Genomic DNA, 27,899 nt, shown 5'->3' with positions numbered 1-27,899 from the left:
GCCTGATGGGTTTGCTATTAAGTAGTAGCTGAAGTCTTTTCTTTGTCTTGTCTTAAAGGCCACTTAAGCATGTTGCCATTCATCTCTCATGCCATCTCAGATTTCATGTTGTTTTTTTGAGTTTAATACGCACACAGCAACATTTCTCCTGTTTTACCTGAGTTAGGAGCAGCAATGCTGAATAGTCTATTTTGATTCTTTTACTATCAAGAAAAAAAAAAAAGCACTCATGAAATTCAAAGTATTTCAGAGTATTTGTAATATTACCTCCAGGGTGACAACATCCGCCTTAATCAGCGTTTCAGTATCACAGCACAGCTTTTGGTGCTCTACTATATACTGTCTTATGAGGAGGCTCTTCTAGCAAACACAAAGACTTTAGGTAAGTTGTACGTAGAGGAGTGGTTCTAGTGGTAGTTTATTTTATTAGCTTGTATTTTGTTACTTTCCAAACTGTTTTTTGATGAAAGAAGGGCAATATTCTAACAAACTCTAGTATCGTTTTATAATCTTTGCAATATGGGCATTGTATACTTGATACATAAATCATGCATGTTGGGGTATGTTACCACGATTTATGGCCCTGTCCTCCTTATCGGAGGCTAAATTAATAGATAACAGAATTGCCTGTATTTTAACAATTGTATAGGTCTTGTTCACTAAATATAAATTTAACACCTGATGGGGCTGTAACTGAATTTTTTTCTCTTGATTTGAGTCTTTGCCTGGTCTTCCTTCCATTAGTGTGAAGAGTAACAACCTAATCAAAAACAATAGAAAAGGCCAGATGAGGTGGCTTATGCCTGTAATCCTAGCACTTTGGGAGGCCGAGGTGGGCGGATCACCTGAGATCAGGAGTTCGAAACCAGCCTGGTCAACATGGCGAAACCCCATCTTTACTAAAAATACAAAAATTAGCCAGGCGTGGTGGCTCATGCCGGTAATCCCAGCTACTCAGGAGGTTGAGGCAGGAGAATCCCTTGAACCCAGAGGTGGAAGTTGCAGCGAGCTGAGATTGTGTCACTGCACTCCAGCCTGGTGGACAGAGTGAGACTGTGTCTCAAAAAAAAAAAAAAAGTAGAAGAGTTTCGTTTTTTTGTTTTGTTTTGTTTTTGTTTTATTTATTTATTTATCTTTTTTTATGGAGTCTTGCTCTGTTGCCCAGCCTGGAGTGCAGTGGCGTGATTTGGCTCAGTGCAAGCTCCACCTCCTGAGTTCACGCCATTCTCCTGCCTCAGCCTCCCACATAGCTGGGACTACAGGCGCCCGCCACGACGCCCGGCTAATTTTTTTGTATTTTTAGTCGAGATGGGGTTTCACCCCGTTAGCCAGGATGGTCTCAATCTCCTGAGCTCATGATCTGCCCGCCTCGGCCTCCCAAAGTGCTGGGATTACAGGCATGAGCCACCACGCCCGGCCGAAGAGTTTCGTTTTGCCATTAACATTGGGCTGGGTATGGTAGCTCATTCCCTGTAATCTCAGTACTTTGGTACTTTGGGAGGCTGAGATGGGATGGTCACTTGGGCTCAGAGTTTGACACCAGCCTGGAAAACAGCAAGATGCCCATCTCCACACACACACCACACACACACACCACACACACACACACACACACGCATGCACACGCACACAGAGAATGTCACTGAAATGGGCTTCGAAACTTAGTTACTTCACATAATATCAGAAGGTCAGATTTAGAATGCATGATATCATTATAAAATGGTATCTTTTCCTGTATTTGAAAAAAAAGGTTTACCTGTGTTTATACTTCCTACATGTGTATAGTTCATTTCATCTATTTATTTTCTGAGACAGGGTCTCACTGTGTCACCCAGGCTGGAGTACAGTGGCATGAACATGGCTCAGTGTAGCCTTGATTTCTTGGGCTCAAGGGATCCCTGCCTCAGCCTCCCATGTAGCTGGGACCACAGGTGGACGCCACCATGCCTGGCTGATTTTTTTTATTTTTTGTAGAGATGGGATTTGCCATGTTGCCAGGCTGATCTCAAACTCCTGGGCTCAAGCAGTCCTCCTGGCTTGGCCTCCCAAAGTGCTGGGTTGACAGGTGTGAGTGGTCCTCCTGATCTTTGTGTGTAGTTTTGAATTTGTTTTCCTTTTTTTTGAGACAAAATCTCACTCTGTCACCCAGGCTGGAATGCAGTGGTGTGATCTTGGCTCACTGCAACCTCCGCCTCTCGGGTTCAAACGATTCTTCTGCTTCAGCCTCCTGAATAGCTGGGATTACAGGTGCGTACCACATTCCTGGCTAATTTTTGTATTTGTAGTAGAGATGGAGTTTCATCGTGCTGGCCAGGCTGGTCTCGAACTCCTGACCTCAAGTGATCCACACACCTCAGCCTCTCAAAGTGCTGGGATTACAGGTGTGAGCCATCACACCTGGCCTGGATTTTCTTTTTTATGTTTTGACATTTTCTGTGTCTTTGATACAGTTCTTGTTTGGAATTTCTGTATATTCTCATATATTTAATCTTTTCCGTGAACTTTATAATAATTTTGTTAAATTTCACAAAGGAAAATTATATTGGGATTTTGATAAGAATTATGTTAAACGTAGATTAATTTGGAGAGAATTTACATCTTTGCAGTATTAAGTCTTCCTATCAAGGAACCTGAAATAATTTTTTGCTTTTTAATCCTACACATATAGTTTAGTTTTTTTTTTTTTTTTTTTTTTTTTGAGACAGAGTCTTGTTGTGTTGCCCAGGCTAGAGTGCAGTGGTGCGATCTCAGCTCACTGCAACCTCCGCCTCCCGGGTTCCAGTGATTCTCCTGCCTCGGACTCCCAAGTAGCTGTGATTACAGGTGCCCACTAACACACCCCGCTGAATTTTGTATTTTTAGTAGAGAATGGGTTTTACCGTGTTGGTGAGGCTGATCTCGACCTCCTGACCTCAAGTCATCCACCCACCTCAGCCTCCCAAAGTGCTGGGATTACAGGTGTGAGCCACTTTGCCTGGCCTTAGTTTAGTCTTATAGTTAGCTCATGTAAACCCTTATAACAATTCTATGAGATAGGTGGTGGTTACGTTTATTTTACAGGGGAGAACACTGAGGCACAAGGAAGTTAAGTAACTTCCCTAAGTTAGTATTAAGTATGGTAATAAGTATTGGAACCAGGATTTGTCTATTTCTGGAACCTATAACTATTGTTTTAACTGCCTTCTGATTTTTTCTTAATTCATAAAAGATTGGTATGGAAAGCTATGCTAATTTATTAACTTAAAAGGGAGATTATATCTAAATAAGAGTATATGATATATACGTAGTCTAGACAGTGATTCTCAACCTTTATTCTAACACTTGCACTTACATACTTCTTGTCCTTAATAAAAGAAAAATGGTTGAGCTTTACTGTTTGTAGTTTGTAAGAGAATAAACATATTGTATATCCTTTGTCAAACTACAAACACCCTGATCGAGATTCTCATATATTACTGTGGTGTAAAGGAAAGTACTTTGGAATGAGCTTTGGGTGCCAGGCATATAGAATACGGTAGAGATGAGACAGAGAAAGATAGTATTGACTGGCAAGGACCTTTACTCTGTGTGATCTGAGGATTCACTGAAGGTGGCCAAATCTGTATTTAAATAAGAGGACTATGGCCGCAGGTTGAAGGATGGATTAAATTGGAGGCAGGGAAAGTGGTCCTCAAATTCATATTACCTAACTTAATTTAAAAAGAGGCCAGGTATGATGGCTCATGCCTGTAATCCCAGTACTTTGGGATGCCGGGGCTGGTGGATCACCTGAGGTCAGGAGTTTGAGACCAGCCTCCAACATGGCGAAACCCCGTCTCTACTAAAAATACAAACATTAGCTAGGCGTGGTGGGCACCTGTAGTCTCAGCTACTTGGGAGGCTGAGGCACAAGAATTGTTTGCACCCAGGAGGCAGAGGTTGCAGTGAGCCAAGATTGAACCACTGCATACCAGCCTGGGTGACAGAGTGACTCATCTCAGGGAAAAAAAAAAGATTCAGTCATCACTATTGTATATAATATGATAAAATTCACTGTGGCTCACGCCTGTAATCCCAGCAGTTTGGGAGGCCAAGGCGGGTGGATCATGAGGTCAGGAGATGGAGACCATCCTGGCTAACACAGTGAAACCCCATCTCTACTAATAATACAAAAAATTAGCCGGGCATGGTGGTGCATACCTGTAATCCCAGCTACTCGGGAGGCTGAGGCAGGAGAATCACTTGAACCTGGGAGGCGGAGGTTGCAGTGAGCCAAGATCGCACCACTGCACTCCAGCCTGGTGACAGAGCGAGACTCTGTCTCAAAAAAAAAAAAAAAAAAAAAAATTGGCTGGGCCCAGTGGCTCATGCCTATAATCCCAGCACTTTGGGAGGCCGAGGCAGGCTAGATCCCCTGAGGTCAGGAGTTCGAGACCAGCCTGGCCAACATTGTGAAATGCCGTCTCTACTAAAAATACAAAAATTAACCAGGCACGGTGGTGGATGCCTGTTATCTCAGCCAGTCTGCCTGAGAGGCTGAGGCGGGAGAATCGCTTGAACCCAGGAGGCGGAGGTTGCAGTGAGCTGAGATCGTGCCACTGCACTCTAGCCTGGGCAAAAAGAGTGAGACTCCGTCTCAAAAAAAAAAAAAAAAAAGATAAAATTACAGTTTCTTTTTATAAGATACATTGGAATCATGAAGCTCTAGGCCGTATGTTCATGATCACATTTGATCTTCTCAATTAGGTTTGGGAAAATCTTGACTCACTTGTTGGTTCTCTTAGTGTAGGGCACTTTTGCACATGGCTTCTCTCATCTGTTATGAATTTTCTTCTGTCTAGTTTTAAATTTCAGGACATTTTCCAGATCTTGCTCCAGGTATGTTCTTGTTCTTCCTGTGTTGCCACGTGTTTTCGTAATGATTCTTCATCTTTTATATGCTATATTCACAGGTTAATTGCATTAAAAGTAATTTGACTTTGTTTTTGTTTCCATTTGGGTTAAAGGTTAAGATTTCTGTTGTTTCTGGACATTTTATTTATTTTACACTTTTTATCTTTGATAGCTGCCATGCAAAGAAAGCCCAAATCATATTCTTCTTCTTTAATGGATCAGATTCCTATCAAATTCCTTATTCGACAGGCTCAAGGGCTGCAGCAGGAGTTGGGAGGTATGTTTTATTTTGCTCTTTACTGCTAAAGTTTATTGTTAAAAAAATCTTTCTGTTTATAATGTTATGAAGTGTAATAGGTGCTTAATGTTAAAAATTCAAACAGTTCAAGAGTGAAATTCCTCTTTGCCTCCCTCACTAAATCTATTATTTCAGTTATTGCAAACCACCCCACCTCCTAAAACACAACCCTAGCTATTTTCAGTTGGCATATATTTTCAGGCTTTTTTCTCCTGTAGGTTGAACTGTATGAAATTGCAGATATTCAGCTAATTTAGAGCTACAGAAACAGCAGGTTCTTGTGGTTGAACCTAACAGACACTTAACAGAAGTAAAAAAAAAAAAAATTTTTTTAAACTCTGAATAGTATTGTACACTACCTCTTTTGTTTGTTTGTTTTTGTTTTTGAGACAGTGGCTCGCTCTGTCATCCAGGCTGGAATGCAGTGGCATGATCTTGGCTCACTGTAACCTCCACCTCCTGGGTTCAAGTGATTCTGATGCCTCAGCCACTCAAATAGCTGGGATTACAGGCATGCGTGCCACCACGCCTGTCTAATTTATGTATTTTTAGTAGAGACAGGGTTTCACTATGTTGCCTGGGCTGGTCTTGAACTCCTGGTCTCAAGTGATCTGCCCACCTTGGCCTCCCAAAGTGCTGGAATTACAGGAGTGAGCCACCATGCCTGGCCTCCCCTACCTCTTCTAAGGGTTGTTTTTTTTCTTGGAGTCTTGAACATCTTTACATATTGGTACAGGTAGATCTGCCTTACTGTTTCTGATTGTTTTATGATCCATAGTACGGATATATTATAATATTTTTACTATAAATCCTGTTAAGTAGAAATATTGTAGTGTTTTTTGACATTAGATATTTTTCTTTTTTTTTCTTTAGGGAAAGGGTCTCACTACGTTACCCAAGCTGGAGTGCAGTGGGTAACTGCAGCCTCAAACCCCTGGGCTCAAACATCCTCCTATCTCAGCCTGTCTAGTAGCAGGGACTACAGGCCTATGCCACCATGCCCAGCTAATTTTCTAGAGATTTTTCTTAATTAAATACCTCTTTAATGTTTGAGTGTGGGTGTTTTTCTTTCTGTTAAGTTGGAATTTTCTTTTTCTCTTGTTTTTTTTTTTTCTTGAGACAGAGTCTCGCTCTGTCGCCCAGGCTGGAGTGCAGTGGCGCAATCTCGGCTCACTGCAAGCTCTGCCTCCCGGGTTCACGCCATTCTCCTGCCTCAGCCTCTCCAAGTAGCTGGGACTACAGGTGCCCGCCACCACGCCCGGCTAATTTTTTTGAATTTTTTAGTAGAGACGAGGTTTCACCGTGGTCTCGATCTCCTGACCTCGTGATCCGCCTGCCTCGGCCTCCCAAAGTGCTGGGATTACAAGTGTGAGCCACCGCGCCCGGCCTTCTCTTTTTTTTTTTTTGAGATGGAGTTTCGCTCTTGTCTCACAGGCTGGAGTGCAATGGTGTGATCTTGGCTCACTTCAACTTTCGTCTCCCAGATTCAAGTGATTCTCCTGCCTCAGCCTCCCGAGTAGCTGGGACAACAGGCTCCTGCTACCACGCCCAGCTAATTTTTGTATTTTTAGTGGAGACCTCATTTCGCCATGTTGGCCAGGCTGGTCTCGAACTGACCTCAGGTGATCCACCCATGTCAGCCTCCCAAAGTGCTAGGATTACAGGTGTGAGCCACTGTGCCTGGCTGGAATTTTGTTTTTTTTTCTTTATTATGGTTGGTTTCAAGGAGAAACATGAGCCTTCATTGGTCATCGTTAACCAGATGTCTGCAGCATTTATTTACTTATATCTTTGTATAATCTTTTTTTTTTTTTTAAGTAGAGATGCGGTTTCATCATGTTGGTTAGGCTAGTCTCGAACTCCTGACCTCAAGTGAAGAGCCCTACTCACCCTCCCAAAATGTTAGTATTACAGGCGTGAGCCACCGTGCCTGGCTTCTTTGTATAATCTGTTTCCAGAAAATAATGTTATTTTTAACAGCATTTGGCAATTGATATACTTTATTGAAAAGAGTATGAAATGTTGATTAGTTTACACTTTTGTAAGCAGTCTTTTTTGTGATGGTTGGGTATAGTTTTAACTGTATATATACTCCTGTATGCATTTAGAAATTTAAATGTTAAAGTAATGCCATTTTGGATTGTTACAATGTCTTTTGAAACACAGAAATGTCAGTTTTAAGCTGTTTCTATGAGAAAGGAATTGGGTATTGTTTCTACTGGGATTAAGCAGTGGTATCATTTGATTTGCATAATAGGATAATTAGATCTAAAGTACTTTGGTTCCTACTACTACTGCATAGTCTTACTGTTCTGATGATGATAATAGTGTGGTAGCAACAATATTTATTAGGTACTTACGTGTGAAGCACTTAGCATAGTAGTACTTCGTTAATTCATTAACTAATTAGGCATTTTTATGGTGTCATAATTTTTTTTTGAGATAGCATCTTGCTCTGTCACCCAGGCTGGAGTGTAATGGCACGATCTTGGCTCACTGCAACCTCCACGTCCCAGGTTCAAGCAATTCTTGTGCCTCAGCCTCCCAAGTAGCCAGGATTACAGGCGTGTGCCACCACGCCTGGCTAATTTTTGTATTTTTAGTAGAGACAGGGTTTCCCCATGTTGGCCAGGCTGGTCTCCAACTCCTGGCCTCAAGTGATCCATCCCCCTCAGTCTCCCAAAGTGCTAGGATTACAGGCATGAGCCACTGCACGTGGCCTCTCATTATTAACATTATACATAATAGTCATGAATAGTCAAACTGTGGTATAGGTAAAATGTTATAAATAAGGCTTTGATTTGGTAACAAGTTTTCCCATTTCTTTTGGTTTTCTTTAATACTTCTTGAATCAAGAAAAAATGCCCCCCATTGTGGGTATCATCAGTACTGCTTCTCTTGGCTGACATACGTAGCTGTGTGACTTTAGGGTTGTTAATATTAATAAATGTCTTTCAGCATTGTTTGTTCCTTACAGTAGAATGGAGGCATTGCTTACTTTGTATGAATGTTAGGGAGAGATGAGAAAACGTACATAAAGTACCTGAGACCTTTCAGGTATTCAAAGTGGGCAACTTTAATTTTACCACATCTATAGCGATGATTCTCAACAGGGTTGGAGGAAAGGGCGTGTTCTCTACAGAAGCCTATCAGTATTTCTGAATAGGACCTTTTCCAAACCATATATGATAGTCCCCAAATGGACATTCTTTTCTCCTCCTTTTCTTTCCTCTACCCTGAACTCTTGAACAATTGCTATGTGAAACAACTTTAGGAGACTGTTACTTTGGGTGGGGTGGAAGAAAGTTGAAAGCTTTCTTTATAAGTAGTAGTTTGCAGCTCACTGTTTATCACAGTACTTCGGGATCTTCATTTAAGCAGTTTCCCTTGATCAAATGACTATTGAGAAGTTCTTAAACTGTAGTTTGCATTCACAAGAAGTGCACATTCTTAGGCCTCCATTCTAGAGCTTCTGATCTAGTCACCTGGGATGGTATTCATTATTCTGCACATGAAACAAGCTTCCCAAGCTTATGATGCTGGTGGTGCTCTAATCATTCTTTTTTTATTTTTGAGATGGAGTTTTGCTCTTGTTGCCTAGGCTGGAGTGCAATGTTGCGATCTTGGCTCACTGCAACTTCTACCTCCCAGGTTCAAGCGATTCTCCTGCCTTAGCCTCCTGAGTAGCTGGGATTACAGGCACCCAACACCACGCCTGGCTAATATTTGTATTTTTAGTAGATACGGGGTTTCGCCACGTTGGCCAGGCTGGTCTTGAACTCCTGACCTCGGGTGATCCACCCGCCTTGGCTTCCCAAATTGCTGGGATTACAGGCGTGAGCCACTGCACCTGGCCATCTAATCATTCTTTGAGAAACACTGACTTAGAGCATAACCCTCTTTCCTTGTGGGCTGATGGCTTGATAAAAATGAGAGGGGTGGGGAAGCTGCTGGTGTTTGAGCATGAAGAATCCAATTGATTTTCTGTAAATTTTCAAGGGTTGCATTCAGCTTTACTACGTCTCCTTGCTACTAACTACCCACATTTATGTATTGTGGATGACTGGATTTGTGAAGAAGAAATCACAGGGACTGATGCCCTGCTACGGCGAATGCTCCTGACTAATAATGCTAAAAATCATTCCCCCAAACAACTCCAAGAAGGTATAGTAAATTATTGATACTCCTTTAACCCCTTTTGTAGTACAAGGAGATGCTAGGCTAATTGAAATCTTATAATCATACAGAATTTTTCCGTGGATATAACAATGTTTTGGTGAATGTATTTTAAGTATATAAAATACTCTTTGCGTTTAAGGAATTTTATGCTCCCTTCCCCTCCCCCCTTTCCTCCTTTCCCCTTTCCTCCTTTCCCCTTTTCCCCTTTTACTCCTTTCCTCCTTTCCCCCTTTTCCCTTTCCCCTTTCCTCCTTCCCTTTCCTTTCCTTTTCTTTTGTGTTTGTGTGTGTCTTTCTCTCTGTCACCCAGGCTGGAATGCAGTGGTGTGATCTCAGCTCACTGCAGCCTCCACCTGCTGGGCTTAAGCAGTCCTCCTACCTGAGTCCCACAAGTAGCTGGGACTACAGGTGTGAGCCACCAGGCCTGGCTGATTTTTTTAGTTTTTGTAGAGATGGGGTTTCACCATGTTGCCCAGGCTGGTCTCGAACTTGTAAGTTTGAGTGATCCTTCTGCCTCAGCCTCCCAGAGTGCTAGGATTAAGGCGTGAGCCACTGTGCCTGGCCAGGAATTTTTACCATTTCTTTCTGATGTGCCTGTATCTTTTCTCTCATAGGTCCTATATTACATCACTAAAAAGGTGGTGTGGTTTTAGAAAGGTTCTAAACTGGTTAGAAATAAGTGCAGTGTAGGCCGGGCATGGTGGCTCACACCTATAATCCCAGCACTTGGAAGGCCGAGGCGGGCGGATCATGAGGTCAGGAGATCGAGACCATCCTGCCTAACACGGTGAAACCCTGTCTCTACTAAAAATACAAAAAAAATTTAGCTGGGCCTGGTCGAGGGTGCCTGTTGTCCCAGCTGCTCGGGAGTCTGAGGCAGGACAATGGTGTGAACCCGGGAGGTGGAGGTTGCAGTGAGCCGAGGTCGCGCCACTGCACTCCAGCCTGGGCGACAGAGCGAGACTCCATCTCAAAAAAAGAAATATGTGCAGTGGAATAGGACTGTATAATGGAGAATGTTCTTCTAGATCAGCACTGTTAAATAGAAATATAATGTGAGCTATAACACCTATATATAGTGTAAGCTATAACACCTATAAACTTTCCAGTAAAAAGAAACAGGCAACACTAATTTAAATCACTTTATTTGACCAAATATGGCCAATATTTTTTCTTTTATTTTATTTATTTATTTATTTTTGAGACAGAGCCTTGTCCTGTTGCCCACTCTGGACTGCAGTGGTGCAATCTTGGCTCATTGCCTCTCAGGCTCTAGCAATCCTCCTGCCTCAGCTTCCCCAGTACCTGAGACTACAGGTACATGCCACTACACCCAGCTACTTTTTGTATTTTTTGTAGAGAAGGGGTTGCCATGTTGCCCAGGCTGGTCTCAAACTGGGCTCAAGCAGTCTGCCTGCCTTGACCTCCCAAAGTGCTGGAATTACAAGCATGAACCACCGTGCCTGGCCTGCCAATATTATTTCACCATGTAATCAATATTAAAATTTTAATGAGATATTTTACCCCCACCTAAGGCTCCTGCACTTAGTCTTTGCAGTCTGTTGTGTATTTTACACTTATAACGCACCTCAATTTGGACTAGTTATTTCAGATGCTCAATAGCCAGATGTGGTTAGTGATTATTGGAGAGCATAGTTCTAGATATTTTTTAGTAACAGCAATCTTCTGGGTGCTTACATCCTATAAGGGGACCACCTGGAGGAAAGTTTCAAGAAGTTTGAGCTTTTCAAATGAATGTTAGCTATCAAAAGCAATACTTCAGCATATTTTCCTCGTTCAGTCCTGTTTTTAAAATCAGTCTGGGCTGGACACAGTGACTCACACCTGTTATCTCAGCACCTTGGAAGGCCAAAGCAGGAGGATCACTTGAGGCTGGGAATTCAAAACCATCCTGGGCTCTTGATTGGTAAAGGCAAGAGGGAAAAAAAAAAAAAAAAAAAAGACCAGCCTGGGCAACATAGCAAGACTCCCATCTCTAAAATTTAAAAATAAATTAAAAAATAAGATCAATCTGAATCACCAAGAAAATAAGATTAGTCTTTGGGTCAGTAAAGTGAGTTTTTTTTGGAGACAGGGTCTGTTGCCCAGGCTCAAGGTTGGAGTGCAGTGCCAGGAACACAGCTCACTGCAAACTCTGTCTCCTGGGCATAAGGGATCTTCCTGTATCAGCCTCTCGAGTACCTGGTATTACAGGTACACCACCACATCCAGCTAATTATTTTACTTTTTGTAGAGATGTAGTCTCGCCATGTTGCCCAGACTGGTCTTGAACCTCTGGACTCAAGCAATCCTCCTGCCTCAGCCTCCCAAAGTGCTGAGATTACAGGTGTGAGCCACCATGCCTATCCCATTAATGTGATTTTTAAAAAAAGATATTTTTGTTCTTTATGAAAGAATAACTACACTTGCATGAATTTTTCTTAGGGCCCTTATTTTTTTATTTTTTTGAGATGGAGTCTTGCTCTGTCACCCAGGCTGGAGTGCGCTGGTGCAATCTCAGCTCTCTGCAACCTCCACCTCCTGGGTTCAAGTGATTCTCCTGTCTCAGTCTCCTAAGTAGCTGGGATTACAGGTGCCTGCCACCACGCCTGGCTCATTTTTGTATTTTTAGTGGAGAGGGGGTTTCACCATGTTGGCCAGGCTGATCTGGAACTCCTGACCTCAAGTGATCCACCCACCTTGGCCTCCCAAAGTGCTGGGATTACGGGTGTGAGTCACCGCATCCAGCTGGCCCTTATTTTAATAAGTTTAGTTGAAATTGTACCTAGGTTTACTGTAGGAAACAATAGCAAGTAACTATAGTTACTTTTTAGCCACATTGTTTTCTTGATTTGTTTGGTCTATAGGCTGAGAGAACAATACTACTTCCTGCTTAATAAACTGTACAGAATTTAGGTTATGATTGCTAAATTTTCTTTTTAGCATTTTCAGCTGTCCCAGTAAATCACACACAAGTGATGCAGATTATAGAACACTTGACTTTACTCTCTGCCAGTGAACTTATACCATATGCAGAAGTGTTAACATCCAATATGAGTCAGCTGTTGAATTCAGGGGTTCCACGGAGAATTCTGCAAACAGTCAATAAACTATGGATGGTTCTTAATACTGTGATGCCTAGAAGGTAAATTCAGTGTATTGTTACATGTAATAGATAATTATATAGCAGTGATAATATACAATAACCTAAATTTAATTGTTTAAAAAATTTTTCACAAAGACCACTCATAGCAGTATTTCTTGACTATATGACAATATATCTCCTTTCTTTACTAAATAGTTGTTATAACTTTAAGTAAAGCAAACTTTATTGAAATAGAAACCTTACAGTATTTCTAACTTTAGGAAGTTCTTGAAAATTGGGTTATCATGTATAGTTATTTGTGGCTAATTATGATTTAGATCACTGTTATATCTTGGATCTTTGCAGTTGTTTCAAGTTTTGCTGCACATTAAAATCACCTGGAGAGTTTTTACCACTCCTGATCCCCAGGTTGGAACCCATGCCAATTAAATCAGACTGTTTGTGGATGGGAGTCAGGCATCAGTACTTTTTAAGATTCCCCAGGTGATTTCAGTGTGCAGCAAAGTTTGTCTTTAGTCATTGGGTCTCTGCTGGTTCATAGATTGGATCCTTAACACCTGGACAGGTCTAGAAAACAGAATACTGGGCTATAAATAGTATACAAGTTAAGTAGTATATAAGGTATGCCTCACACCTTTGTATCTTAGACTTTAGGTCCCCAGAGACAACTATTTTCATCTCTTTTATCTTTTTATTCTCGTATTTATGTCCTCCCCATATATCTCTTATAATGACTGTAATTTCCTGATTTTCCAATTTAGAAATTATCTGTTGATTTTCTACTCTACAAGGTGAAGGTTAGCTCTCTTACTTGCTTCCCCTCCTGTGAGTCCCACTTCTTCTAATACACATTGCCCCTTTTCCTGTTTCTCACAACACAGGTATATTAAAATTTTTGTTAAAGCACTATTTCAAATGCATATTATTATGACTACAGAAGTGATTTCATAATTGAGCTATGTGATAATCCTTTAATTACAATTTCATTCTTTTGCAAGTGCCCTCCCCCTTACTCAACATATACGTTGGGTTAGTTAATACCTTTTTTCCATTTGCTCAGTTTTTTAAATTGGTATCAATAACTGATAACTAATTCATCCCCAAGCTTCATTATTGGGGGGAAATTTACTTCACACTTAATCATAACACATCAGATAATGTATCATTAACATTTTTTTGGCTAGGTGCTGTAATTGGCCCACACCTGTAATCTTAGCACTTTGGGAGGCTGAGGTGGACGGATCACTTGAGCTCAGGAGTTCAAGACCAGCCTGGGCAACATGGTGAAACCCCGTCTCTACAAAAAATACAAAAATTAGCAGGGCATGGTGGTGCATGCCTGTATTCCCAGCTACTTGGTGAGCTGAGGCAGGACGATCGCTTGAGCCCAGGAGATCGAGGCTTCAGTGAGGTGAGATCGTGCCACTGAGACCCTGTCTCAAAAAAAAAAACGAAAGACTATTTTTTTTTCTTGGAGACATTCCTTTCAGAGCTTTCCGTCTTCATGTTCCCATCTGGGACAAATTGCTATTGTCACTTTTCTTTGTTGAATTCCATATTTTTCTTTTTCTTGGTTTATATCCTCGTTTTAGTGAATGGAACACACACTCATCTTGCTTCCTGAGAAAGAGAGTGTGGTAAACTTAACTTTTTTGAGATGCTGAATTATTCTCATATGTGACTGATATTTAGCCTAAGTGTAGAATTCTAGTTCATTTTTTAAAAAATTATTTTTTATTTTTACTTTTTAGAGACAGGGTCTTGCTTTGTCACCCAGGCTGGACTGCAGTGGCACAATCATAGTTCACTGTAACCTCAAACTCATGGGCTCAAACGATCCTTCTGCCTCAGCCTCTCAAATAGCTGGACTACAGGTGCACACCCCCGTGCCTGCCTAATTTTTTTAGTTTTTGTAGAGATGGTGTCTCACTATGCTGCCCAGGCTAGTCTTGAACTCCTGGGCTCAAGCGATCCTTCTGCCTCAGCCTCCCAAAGTGCTGGGATTTCACAGGTGTGAGCCACTGTGTCAGGCCCTGTTCTTAATTCTAAGAGCTGTTTGTTATCTGAATATTCTTAAATGCCTCTTGTTCTTGTTTCATGTATAAAATACTTTATTCTTTTAGGATATTAATAGTTCGAAATTTTTTTTTCTCCTTATCCCTACATTTTCTGTTTGGAGTTCCTTTTTTTCTGTTTGCATATTTTAATCTTTTTCAAAGTAAAAGCTTTCTTTAAGTGTCTGATGATCCTTGTTTATACAGTCATATTTAAGAGGGAGAAGTTCTCTGGTGGATTCCTGGGCTTCACTATAAGATCAAGTACCTTCTGTATTTGCATAACCCTTAGTAATTATGATGTGCAGTCATTTTAGTAACCACTTATAATCTATTAATGTCTAATCTCAAAGTGGCATCTCACTTGGAGACTTTATGATGATAAATCCAGAATAGTGACTTGTATTTATGGAACTAGATACAGAATGTTTTAGCAAGTCTTATTTCATTTATGGGTATTATGTCATTTCTATTTTACAGATGAGGAAACAGTTTAGAGAGCCTCAGTGACTTACACAGAGTCATATAGCAAGTATGGTATAACTAAGGTTTTAACTCAGGTTTTAATTTTATATGCCATGATTATTCCATTACTACTGTGAACGTTTCTGAAACTTTGTGTTTACTGTTTTATCTCTGTTTTTTTTTAAAGAGATTTTATAATAGGTTAGATGTCTGTAGCTTAAATTTTTTCAAAGTTCATTCATACGTATTTTCTAATTATTTACTGAATATAACTTTCTAAGATAGAAAGGACTGGATGGCTACAGATTTTAATTACATAAAAAACTGTTTTAAACATGTGATTATTTTCTCATCAGGCTATGGGTAATGACGGTTAATGCACTTCAGCCTTCAATAAAGTTTGTACGACAACAGAAGTATACTCAGAATGACCTGATGATAGATCCTCTCATTGTCCTAAGGTGTGATCAGAGGGTTCACAGGTACATGTCATTTGAGTTTCATTTTTATTATAGAGCTGTACTTTGGAGAGTCAAAAGAAATTGACGAAATTCAGTTTAAACTTATATTTTAATTTTTCTTGCAGATAAGTAGGCAGTGTGACTTGTGCAGTTTTTTTGTCTTTTTTTTTTAGTCGTGTTTATTAATGAAATGTATATTCATTTTAATATTTAGTATGTGATTAATAAAACCTAGCTTTAGAGAAATGCCATTCTTGGTTTTGGTGCCACCAATAGTGGTTTTTCTCTCTCACAATTTAGACCAGTAAAGAATAACTATTTCTATTCTCACGTTAAAAAGGTTTTTAAAAAACTAGTTTCTTGTGAACCATTACCTGCATTAAAACTGTGACCTTTTTGGCATGCACAATAGTGATGTTAGCTTCATTGATTCCACATTTGGCTCTAAATCCTTACCAATTGCTAAACTTAAGCATTGCTTTCAAGTGGCTTCATCTCAAAAGTTAGAATTTAGTTAATTCCAACATTAATCTTTGAGTCACAGTTGTTATGATAAGTACTATCAAAAGTATATAAGTTGAGGGGCTTTAAAGTGATTATCATCTGCATGGGACATAAGATAGATACATGATAAGTTACATAATATGGTCATGTGGATGAATGGTGTGGTAAATGAATGTTCTTAAAAGTTCAGGAAAGAGGCAGAGGAGATGGGATATGGGTAATGTTTTAAAGAGTGGAGTTAGGGCTGGTTCGAGTGCAGTGGTGTTTACAACTGATTGATCATAATCAGGTACGGATTTCTTTGTTCCCTCTTCACTCCCACTGCTTTATTTAAACTTAAAAAAAGAAGAGTGGACATAGGGTTTAGGTGAATATTTGTTCATCTAATGGTATAAAGATGGGGGTCAGGGAGTCAAGGAAGGTACTTTGAGAAAATGAATAATATGAGCAGAAGTTTAGAAGCAAGAATGAGAAAGGCGTGAAGAGGGTTATTTTTGAAAAGAACATTTTACAGTTGGAAAGTTAAGTTGGGGTCAGGCTATCGAGGGCCTTGAATATTAGGCTAATGTAGTTTGGGTTATAACTTAGGAAAAGATGCTTTGTGCTAGATGGATTAGAGGAGAGAGAAACTAGTAAGGAAGACTAAATAGGATGCACTTGATATTTAAATTTGTCTGTCATCAACCAAGGGATGACATTCTCGAAGTGACAAAATCTGCAAAATTAGCTAAATATGGTTTGGTAAGATTAAGTTCTCATAGGAAATAGGAATCAGAAGAACAAACTATATGTAAATGATGTTAAGTATCTAATAAAAGGAAAACCACAATAAATAACACTTCTAGAAAAGAGCTGTTTCTCAAAAAAATGATTTATCATTGTTAAAAATCCACTGAAATAGGTGAGCTTACACCTCAATCACCTCAGGTGATTCAGTTTTTAAGGAAGTTGTTAAATTCTGCAATCAAATTGTATCTAATGTTTTTGTAGCTTGGATTTTTCACTTAACAACTTGTGAACCTTTTTTCATGTTAATATTCTTATTTCAAATTTTTTTTATTTTTTGAGTTGGGGGTCTTGCTATGTCGTCCAGGCTGGTCTTGAACTCCTGGGCTTAAGCAATCCTCTTGCCTCAGCCTCCTGAGTAGCTGGGATTATAGTTGTGTGCCACTGTGCCTAGTTTATATTCTTATCTTAATTGGCTACATGGTATTCCATTTTATAGAGCTATGCTTAACCCAATCCCCTAGGATATTTTATTTCTACTTTTTGCTATTATCAATAGTGCTTTGGTGATTATGTGCATTTCTCCATGCTGAGTATTTCATTAGAACATGGAAAAATGGAATTATTGGGGCAAAAGTGTTGTGCTCATTTTCAAGACTTTTAATTCATATTTTCATTCTACTATGTAGAAAGGCTGAACTGGTTTACATTCCATAGCAGTGTTTGATATTATATACTTTCCTGCACTATCTTATATAATGTTTTCCAATTTGATAGGTGAAAATAGATTCCCATTTTAATTTATATTCTTGTTAGATTGGACATTTAACAGTATTTACTGGCCATTTTATTCCTTCTTTATATTTTAGCCTATATTTTTTATTGAACTTAAAGAGCTCTTTATCTATAAAGGATATTAGCTTTTTGTACGTATATTACAGTTTTTTTAATGCATTATTGTTTTGCCTGCACCCAGTCATCTTTTCTTTAGAATTTACATTATACATATTTGACTTTAGCTGATAAGATGAAACAAGTAATACTATTTATATAATCTTGAAATACAGAGAATAAGAAACATATATTAAACTTTTGTAAATAGTTTAGTGGGAAAAGTTACTATGTACTACTCAGGTTTTTCTCAGCATTTAAACTAAATTGATCATGTTCTGGCTAATTTATAAATTTATATTCTTTCTGATATATTTTTCTTCTCTGCTTTCCTTGTTTAGATGCCCCCCACTGATGGATATTACCCTACACATGTTGAGTGGGTATCTTCTTGCATCTAAAGCCTACCTTAGTGCTCATCTGAAGGAAACAGAGCAAGATAGGCCTTCCCAGAATAATACAATCGGTTTAGTTGGACAAACTGATGCTCCGGAAGTTACCAGAGAAGAATTGAAAAATGCATTACTGGCCGCTCAGGTAAATTTTGCTAAAGTAAAATTTAGTCAAAAAGAGCAAGGGCTTCTCTACTAGTGTAATCAGTTGAATAGATGGCACATTGTGCCCTCCATGTACATTGGTGACATATTGTGCATTTCTTTTATTATAGAACCTATTACAATGATGTTACCTTTGCTTCTGAATATCAGATATGTTGTATTTCTGAAATCAGGAATAATCTTCATGATATGAATGAAATAATCATTTAAATAAGATTCATATTTTAATAAAATTTAAGTGTTTACCTATTCTGAGTTTAGAGTTATATGTTTATTCATTCAGCACATTTTTTTTGTTTTTTTGTTTTTTGAGACAGAGTTTTGCCCTGTCACCCAGGTTGGAGTGCAGAGGTGTGATCTTGGCTCACGGCAACATCCGCCTCCCGGGTTCAAGCAGTTCTCCTGCCTCAGCCTCCTGAGTAGTTGGGACTACAGGCACACGCCACCACACCTGGCTAATTTTTATATTTTTAGTAGAGACAGGGTTTTGCTGTGTTTGCCAGGCTGGTCTCGAACTCCTGACTTGAGGTGATCCACCCGCCTCAGCTTCCCAAAGTGCTGGGATTACAGGCATGAGCCACGGCACCCGGCCTCATTCAACAAATATTTATTGGGACACCTACTGTGTGCCAAGTATTGTTCCAGGAACTGGGAATATAGTGGTGAAGAAGACAAAATCCTTGGTTATTTATTTCTTAAGATCAAATGTCAAATTATGGAGACAGACAACAGAAAAACAAGTGCACGTATAATAAAATGTCAGGCAGTGATAAACACCATGACAATATAAGCAGTTCAACTGTATATTTAGAAAAGTTTTTTGGCCGGGCATGGTTGCTCATGCCTATAATCCCAGCACTTTGGGTGGCTGAGGTGGGTGGATCACCTGAGGTCAGGAGTTTGAGACCAGCCTGGCCAACATGGTGAAACCCCATCTCTACTAAAAATACAAAAAGTAGCTGGGTGTGATGGCCCACACCTATAGTCCCAGCTACTTGGGAGACTGAGGCAGGAGAATGGCTTGAACCCGGGAGGCGGAGGTTGCAGTGAGCTGAGATCGTGCCTCTGCACTCCAGCCTGGGCGAGAGAGCGAGACTCCATCTCAACAACAACAACAAAAATAAATAAAATAAATCAATAAAATAAATCTGTTCCTAGGAGTTTCAGATAAGGGACTGAAGATCGTAAAAGCTAACATCTGTGTAATGCTTACCATATGGTAGGTGCTAGCCTAAGTTCTTTAAATATATTAGCTCATTTAATTTTTATAACCTACCTATGAGGTATAGAGTATTATCTCCATTTTTACAGAGTAGGAAAATGTGACCCAGAGAAGTTAAGTGACTTGCCCATGGTTACACATTTAATAAATGTCAGAACCAGGATTCACTCCTAGGCACTCTGGCTCCTGAGTCAACAACAACAAAACAAAACAATAACAATAACCAAAAACTCCTTTCCCCAAGCACCATGATTATAAAGTAGTCTAACCTCACTTTATAATAAGTTCTTAATCACTTAGCTCAAGTAATTGTTTTCTCTACCTTAGGCAGTAGCTGTCTATCAGAGGTGGATGTCATGTGTTCATTTTTATTTTTCACTTCTTTCTGCTAGATGAGAGTGATTTTAGCTCTCCTTTATATATAGGGGCCTCAAGTATATTGCTATTACCCCTCAAGCTACTGCTCTATGCAATGATGCTCAAGCCTGTAGACTGAGCAATGAGTTGTGCAAGTGGAATGGATGGTAAGGTAGACTCTTTCCTTGTGAAACCAGAGCCTTAAACAGGTTGAAAAAAAGGGAAATGAGGATAGCATCCTGGGAAAAGTGGGAGATTAAGAGGAAGGAAAGGACATTCTGGTAGAAGTCATTTTTGCCTGGGGCCTGTTTTGGATGTAACTGAATTCATAATACTCTTCTAGTAGATATTCTTAAACTGGAGTCCATGGATCTGTTTTAGAGATATGTGATATCATTTTGTAATGATGTTTGTTTATGTACGTTAATTTTTATGGGGAGAGGGTACATTGTTTTCTTTAGATTCCTAAGGCGTTCATAATCCTAAAAAGGTGAGAACCACTGTTCTACAGATTGCTCACTTCTGCTCTTAGAAGTACCTCTTTGTGTATGTGTGTTTAAGAAATTAGTTATTTTATCATATCTGTTCATGTGAAAATAAAATCTGATTTGTTTTTGTAACTTCTTAGAAACTTCTTACTTTTACTATGTTTTGTTTGCTTATAGGATAGTGCAGCTGTCCAGATTCTCTTAGAGATTTGCCAACCTACTGAAGAGGAAAAAGCAAATGGTGTCAATCCAGATAGCTTGTTAAGAAATGTTCAAAGTGTTATTACCACCAGCGCTCCAAATAAGGGAATGGAGGAAAGGGAAGACAATTTGCTCTGTAACCTTCGAGAAGTTCAGTGCCTTATCTGTTGTCTCTTGCACCAAATGTACATTGCAGATCCCAACATTGCTAAGCTTGTTCACTTTCAGGTCGGTTTCCAAAGAATGATGCTTTGTGTTTGAACTTTATTTTTCTTGGGAGCTTTGAATACTATATTAACAGGGATCATTTAGAAACCAGAGAAAACACAAATGATCCATGGGCCTTTGCGATATGGAGAAAAATCCAGATTTTTAGTTGTTTTTTTTTTTAACCTAATGAAATGTTCGATAGTTTAATCTCTATTCTAGTGCATCAGAAAAGTGAAATGCCAGGTTACATATAGGGCACTATAGCCTTCTGAGCAACTTTTACAGAAAGGAAATGAAATCTTTCATTTGTATTTTTATCTGTACTTTTATAGTTATTTTATTTCTGACTTTTTTCCCGTTTCTTGTTGAGATAGGGTTATCCATGTGAACTTTTGCCTCTGACGGTCGCAGGTATTCCATCTATGCACATCTGTCTAGATTTCATACCTGAGCTTATTGCACAGCCAGAACTTGAAAAACAGGTAATGAGCATTTTGGAGCTTTAGGACAATTGATCTCTCTCTCCAGTCTTACTAGTTACACAAAACATTTTATAATTTTTAATACCTAAAGATGTTCTTGAGAAACATGTAATAACTGGATTTTGTATTGCAGATATTTGCTATCCAGTTGCTTTCTCACTTGTGTATCCAATATGCATTACCAAAGTCACTTAGTGTGGCTCGTTTAGCTGTCAATGTCATGGGAACTTTGTTAACAGGTATGTAGGCAATCAACATCAACAAACATCTGACATAAATTATTATAGTTCCTATATTTTCTGCATTAGTGATGCAATATGTTTTTTCTGTCACTCTGAGACAGTATGATACAATATGTGTTCAATACTAGTTTAACTTATGCCATCTTTTGAATTCTTCTTTTGAAAACTTCTGTTTACAAATGTGATTTATAGTGTAGTGGGAATGAATAGGTAGGCAAATTGTATTTTTCATTTTGTGAATGAGTATATCTAGATTTGTAAATATAAGCTTTCTGAATTTTATAAATGGAAAACAAATACACTTTCAGAATGTAATTGTATCAGTAGATAACAAATGTTCATTTATTACAAATGCTCAGAGTTCCAGAAAAATATCATCATATGTATAAATGAAAGATAAATGTATTTGTATTAGATGTCTTCATAAGTTCTAAAACATATTCTGGTATTTTAACCACCTTCTGGTTTGTAGAATAAAATGGTCTGCAAATAAACTACTTTAAAATATATGAACTATAATTCAACCCTTTTTTTTTTTTTAAGAAGGAGTCTTGCTCTTTCGCCTGGGCTGGAGTGCAGTGGCGCAATCTCGGCTCACTGCAGGCTCCGCCGCCTGGGGTTCACGCCATTCTCCTGCCTCAGCCTCCGCATAGCTGGGACTACAGGTGCCCACCACCTCGCCTGGATAATTTTTTGTATTTTTAGTAGAGACGGGGTTTCACCGTGTTAGCCAGGATGGTCTCGATCTCCTGACCTCGTGATCCGCCCGCCTCCGCCGCCCAAAGTGCTGAGATTACAGGCGTGAGCCACCGCGCCCAGCCTAATTCAACCTTTAATGTTATGGCATAGTTAACTTAGTATTCTTTCTCATTATAATATTTCCATAATACCCTATTGTTTTTCTTTTCATTGTATTTACGTCCTGTTATAATTATTTGTAGTGATTAAGAGTTTACACTGCCTGAATTCAATCTCAGCCCCACCACTAACTGGCTTGTGATCTTTAACAAGTTTCTTAACCTCTCTAACTCTTTTTTAAGAGTTTTCTCATATATAAAATGAGTCATAATAGTACGTTGGTCATTCATAAGATTGTAGGAATTCAATGAAATAACATGTAATGTACTTATCGCAAAACTTGTGCATAATAATTTGTATCTTGGATAAAGACTGAGACTACTGGATTGTGAGCTTTCTGAAGACGGGTTGGCTGTGTTTAGAGAACTTCATATCTCCAGCACAAAGCATAGTTCCCCTTAGTATGTTGTATAAGCTGTGTTGAATTTATATTTGTAAACTAAAACATTGTTTCATTTCTTTCCAACAGTTTTAACACAGGCTAAGCGGTATGCTTTTTTTATGCCAACTCTGCCAAGTTTGGTCTCTTTTTGTCGAGCATTTCCTCCATTGTATGAGGATATTATGTCTTTGCTGATCCAAATAGGGCAAGTTTGTGCCTCTGATGTTGCCACTCAGACAAGAGACATTGATCCAATTATTACACGTAAGTGGTAACTTATTTTCAAGGGTTATCTTAATATCTCAAACAAAAAGGCCAAATTCCTTTCCAAATTTCTTGGCCTTAATGTTTTTTTTCCCTTATGTTGTAGGTCTTCAACAAATAAAGGAGAAACCAAGTGGATGGTCTCAAATCTGTAAAGATTCATCTTATAAAAATGGATCCAGGGACACTGGAAGCATGGATCCTGATGTACAGCTCTGTCACTGTATTGAAAGAACAGTAATTGAAATAATAAATATGAGTGTTAGTGGAATTTAAAACAACAACAAAAAAGAAGCTGTTTGCTGCATATACCCAATATGAATCTGCATATTAGTAACAACTCTAAACTGAATGGGAACAGTAAAGTATTATCTTGGAATCACTAAAACAATTCAACTCAACACGAGTATAGTTTAGAACTTTATGACAATTATACTTGCTTGTTTCTGATTGGCACGTCTTTGGATCTACTTTGCTGGTATGTTTCTATTGTAGCAGCTGAGCTTTTTTTTTTTTCCACTGGGAACACATGTAAGAAACTCATTATTGGAAAGGGAATTTGGCCTTGTATTTAGCTTTTGAAGTGAAGACTGCCATGCCTTTAATTTCTTATAAAAATGAGTCTGTGGGTAGCCCTAGTGTTTATTTTAACTGTGAGCTTGTAACAGAATGTGACAAAGATGCAAAGATGGGAGAGGAAAAAAGGGTAAAGGGAAAGGAGGATTAAGGAAATATTAGGAGTTAAAAACCCAAGTAGAAATCTCAAAGATTTGCAATGCAAGTAATAGTAAGGCAAGTTGGAATTCTAGTTCTCAAGGAAGAGTATTGAGAAGACTTTTAATAAGGCAAGTAGCTTTTGTAAATGATTTCTGTGGAATTACAGATGAGGATTTAAATATTTCACATATTTGCTTCAATTTTTATTAATATATGAAGCCATATGTTTAAAGAGATACTTGAATAATTTGGAATTTTAGGATACTGGTGTAAAAGTGTTTACAGAAACATCTTTGTTCAAAGAAGAACCTGAGAGGAGATCTCATTTAGTTTTATGTTTTAAATTTATTTTTATAATACTTTATTAACTTACCTAATGCTCAGATGGGGGGAAATATGTATCAAATTAAATGAAGGTAGAGCAATAAAACCCACTGGATTAAAGAGCTCTTGGTTTGTCATCAGGATTATAATTCATATCTTACTTTGAGAAGATCTTTGAGTAAGAAAATGCAGTGTTTGAACTTGAGGAAAAGTTAAAATGTAGAAAATACTGTCTTGCTGAAGGATTTTGCAGTCCTCTGTCAGTAACTTCCATTGATTAGGCAGACACATTCAGGTAAACCCTAATCATTTAAAAAAAAAAATTATCAATGTAGAAAGTAATTCCCTTTTCTCTCTCTGAGATATACCTCAATCACACACTTCCCCATCCCCACTTGAAACAGACCTCTTCACTTATGTTTTTTTTTTTTTTTTCTGAGGTGGAGTCTCGCCCTGTTGCCCAGGCTGGAGTGCAGTGGGATGATCTTGGCTCACTGCAACCTCTGCCACCTGGGTTCAAGGGATTCTCGTGCCTCAACCTCCTGAGTAGCTGGGACTGCAGGCACGCGCCATCTGTATTTTTGTATTTTTAGTAGAGACGGGGGTTTGCCATGTTGCCCAGGCTGGTCTTGAACTCCTGGCCTCAGGTGATCTGCCCACCTTGGCCTCCCAAAGTGCTGGGATTACAGGTGTGAGCCACCGCACCCAGCCAGACCGCTTCACTTGTAAAAGAAATTAGGCTAATAAGAAGGTGTAGTTTTTGAGAAATGAAATTTAACTTTAGCCTTTTCACTAGTAAATAGTCACATCTCATTTTCTTTCTTTGTAAAATGGGGTTACTACTGGCCCTACCTCATATTCTATGAGAACGAGTTTGTAGCTGTTTCAAATCATGAATTGCATAGTATCACATGTGATAGAATATTTATAACTTTTTATTAGATGCTTAATGTTCAATTAAGTAATTTTGATGTGAAAAATAAAAGTATATGCTTAAAAATAGCATAAGAATTTTCATATTTTTAAACAAGGCAGTTTTGTAGTCCCTTAAGATTAAATACAACTGCTCCTTTTTTTTTTTTTTTTAAACTGAGGCCTTGCGATATTTTGTGTGAATAGATATGCCCTAGGAGTTCAGAAAAAGTTAAAGTATGTTTTCTAACTAAATGCAGTGCACATTCCTGGATCAATATTCAAAGACTGGTCATAACCTGCTGTGTTAAAATAATCACGTATACTCTTTTTCATCAGATTTGTTGATGATGTAAATAAAATGTGTAAATATATTAGTAAATGTTAATATTCATGTATTTTAAGTTAAGGTTATAAAATTTGTCACAATGTGTTTTTTTATTCAAGTGAAAACAGATGTGTGCAGCTATTTTGAATATTGGTTTATAAACATTCATATTCTTTATCATACGAACCTGTAGTTTTTGTGTTTCATTCCACTAGAGTTAACCTGAAGGGAACAGTTCAAGGGACTGTATTCGAGGTATTTATGGCTCCAGGGCCTACGTGTATCCCTTTCTGTTATGCCACATACATTAAATGGCAATGCAAGGTGAGAGCCAGTAGAAACCCTTAGTAATTTAGGAGAGGAAAATGAGAGTAGTTATCCTAGAGCAGTTACTCAAAAGAGTTGATTTTTTTTTTTTTTTTTTTTTTTTGAGATGGAGTCTCGCTCTGTCTCCCAGGCTGGAGTGCAGTGGCGCCATCTCCGCTCACTGCAAGCTCCGCCTCCCGGGTTCACGCGATCCTCCTGCCTCAGCCTCCCGAGTAGCTGGGACTACAGGCGCCCGCCAACACGCCCGGCTAATTTTTTTTATTTTTATTTTTTATTTTTTTTTATTTTTTATTTTTATTATACTTTAGGGTTTTAGGGTACATGTGCACAATGTGCAGGTTTGTTACATATGTATCCATGTGCCATGTTGATTTCCTGCACCCATTAACTCGTTATTTAGCATTAGGTGTATCTCCTAATGCTGTCCCTCCCCCCTCCCCCCACCCCACAACAGTCCCCGGAGTGTGATGTTCCCCTTCCTGTGTCCATGAGTTCTCATTGTTCAATTCCCACCTATGAGAGAGAACATGCGGTGTTTGGTTTTTTGTCCTTGCGATAGTTTACTGAGAATGATGTTTTCCAGTTTCATCCATGTCCCTACAAAGGACACGAACTCATCATTTTTTATGGCTGCATAGTATTCCATGGTGTATATGTGCCACATTTTCTTAATCCAGTCTATCGTTGTTGGACATTTGGGTTGGTTCCAACTCTTTGCTATTGTGAATAGTGCCGCAATAAACATACGTGTGCATGTGTCTTTATAGCAGCATGATTTATTGTCCTTTGGGTATATACCCAGTAATGGGATGGCTGGGTCAAATGGTATTTCTAGTTCTAGATCCCTGAGGAATCGCCACACTGACTTCCACAATGGTTGAACTAGTTTACAGTCCCACCAACAGTGTAAAAGTGTTCCTATTTCTCCACATCCTCTCCAGCACCTGTTGTTTCCTGATTTTTTAATGATGGCCATTCTAACTGGTGTGAGATGGTATCTCACTGTGGTTTTGATTTGCATTTCTCTGATGGCCAGTGATGATGAGCAATTTTTTGTATTTTTAGTAGAGACGGGGTTTCACCGTGGTCTCGATCTCCCGACCTCGTGATCCGCCCGCCTCGGCCTCCCAAAGTGCTGGGATTACAGGCGTGAGCCACTGCGCCCGGCCAAGAGTTGATGTTTTAAAAATTATAAAAGAGAAATAACAATTTGAAGGTATTTTTAAGGATTTAAAACATTATCCTTCCTTTCATTGTCTTAACAGTAAATTACTCCATATATTTTCACATTACTGAATCCTTAACACCCAGTTTGGGGTTTGCTTTGCCTTTTTTCACTTAACCTTATATGGGATTTTTTCTCGCAAGTTTAATTTTTATAATTTTATTGGCTTCATAATGTATTGAATTCATCTATCATAACTACCTCCATATTACTAGACTGGGAAGTTCATAATTTTTTTCAGTATTACCAATAGGTATTATTGTCAATTGCGGTATCACATTTTCTTTCGTTTAGATTACGTTTTTAGGATAAATATCTGGAGCTCAGATTACTAGGTCAAAGGGTAGAGTTTATTTTTATGACTACAAGTTTTGTCATTTTTGGTAAGATATATCACAATTGACAATGAGGCAAACAAATCACCTAGCCCCTCCTGCTCTTTCTTCCCAGCAAACTCCTTCCCCAAACTAGTTACTTGAATTTGAGAAACAATATCAGGTTCTGCCTTTTGGGGACATTATTATTTGAGCCAAGTTTAGGTTATACAGATTTTTTTTAAAAAAACATGATTTGGCAAGATCATGATGAACCTCCTTTTCTTTGAGTAAAAGTACTATTGGCAAATAATAAACTGGTCTTAGGAGGGATGGAAGGCGGATAAGCCTTAATGGAAGTAGAAGTGATCTGATACTGGAAACCCTGAGAGCTTGTCTCTGTCTTATTTTAGTATCTGGGAAAGCCTTGAATATATGAAAGATAGATTGTACCCCGATGTCACAGAGCCTTCTTACTTAAGTTTGGCTCAGCAGCCTGGCAATTCCCGCCTCAGTCTTCGCTATCCTGGCTACTGCAAAGCTGGGTAATTTAAACTGAGTGGCACTGATAAATGCTCAAAGAACTTGGCAAAGCTTAAAGATATTTCCTTTCCGCTGGTCTACGGACGTGAAGAATGAGACTTCCAGTTTCCAAGGAATTTGCTGCATAGACTCTCGCTGGTTTCAAAAGTCAAACCGAGACGACTTTCTACTTTAAACAAACACTAGGCATTTGCTGGAGTGGCAACAGCCTTCCGGTGCCGTCGCGTACCTTGAGCCTGTGTGTTTTTTTTTTTTTTTTTTTCCGGAGACTTCCATTGGATGCCGAAGTCCTCGCCCCCTCACCTCGCGCCGAGATTGGTTGATTCCTGGCCTTGGCGGGTGATTGGTCGAGCTCGCTGGGCTATTGGGCGCTAGGAGTCGAGGGGGCGGG

At 39.1% G+C, this 27,899-nt stretch overlaps 1 protein-coding gene across 3 annotated transcripts in view; it reads left to right on the top strand.

Annotated features, from left to right (window-relative positions):
* INTS2 (integrator complex subunit 2) overlaps nt 1-25,285 on the top strand; it is a 63,776-nt gene extending 38,491 nt beyond the window's left edge. For all 3 annotated transcript variants that reach the window (XM_030827733.1, XM_030827734.1, XM_030827735.1), the window contains exons 15-25: nt 274-382; nt 5,045-5,149; nt 9,170-9,334; nt 12,292-12,493; nt 15,330-15,455; nt 17,897-18,092; nt 20,357-20,608; nt 20,965-21,072; nt 21,206-21,311; nt 22,642-22,818; nt 22,925-25,285. In XM_030827733.1, coding sequence (XP_030683593.1) covers nt 274-382; nt 5,045-5,149; nt 9,170-9,334; nt 12,292-12,493; nt 15,330-15,455; nt 17,897-18,092; nt 20,357-20,608; nt 20,965-21,072; nt 21,206-21,311; nt 22,642-22,818; nt 22,925-23,094 — 1,716 coding nt within the window. In that variant the 3' untranslated portion in view covers nt 23,095-25,285. The remainder of the gene's footprint in view (nt 1-273; nt 383-5,044; nt 5,150-9,169; nt 9,335-12,291; nt 12,494-15,329; nt 15,456-17,896; nt 18,093-20,356; nt 20,609-20,964; nt 21,073-21,205; nt 21,312-22,641; nt 22,819-22,924) is intronic.
* The last annotated feature ends 2,614 nt before the right edge of the window (nt 25,286-27,899 follow it).

Source organism: Nomascus leucogenys, chromosome 14, assembly GCF_006542625.1.
Source record: "Nomascus leucogenys isolate Asia chromosome 14, Asia_NLE_v1, whole genome shotgun sequence".
NCBI classification, from domain to species: domain Eukaryota; kingdom Metazoa; phylum Chordata; class Mammalia; order Primates; family Hylobatidae; genus Nomascus; species Nomascus leucogenys.
Note: the sequence above shows the minus strand (reverse complement) of the source record. Positions and strands in the feature narration are given on the sequence as shown.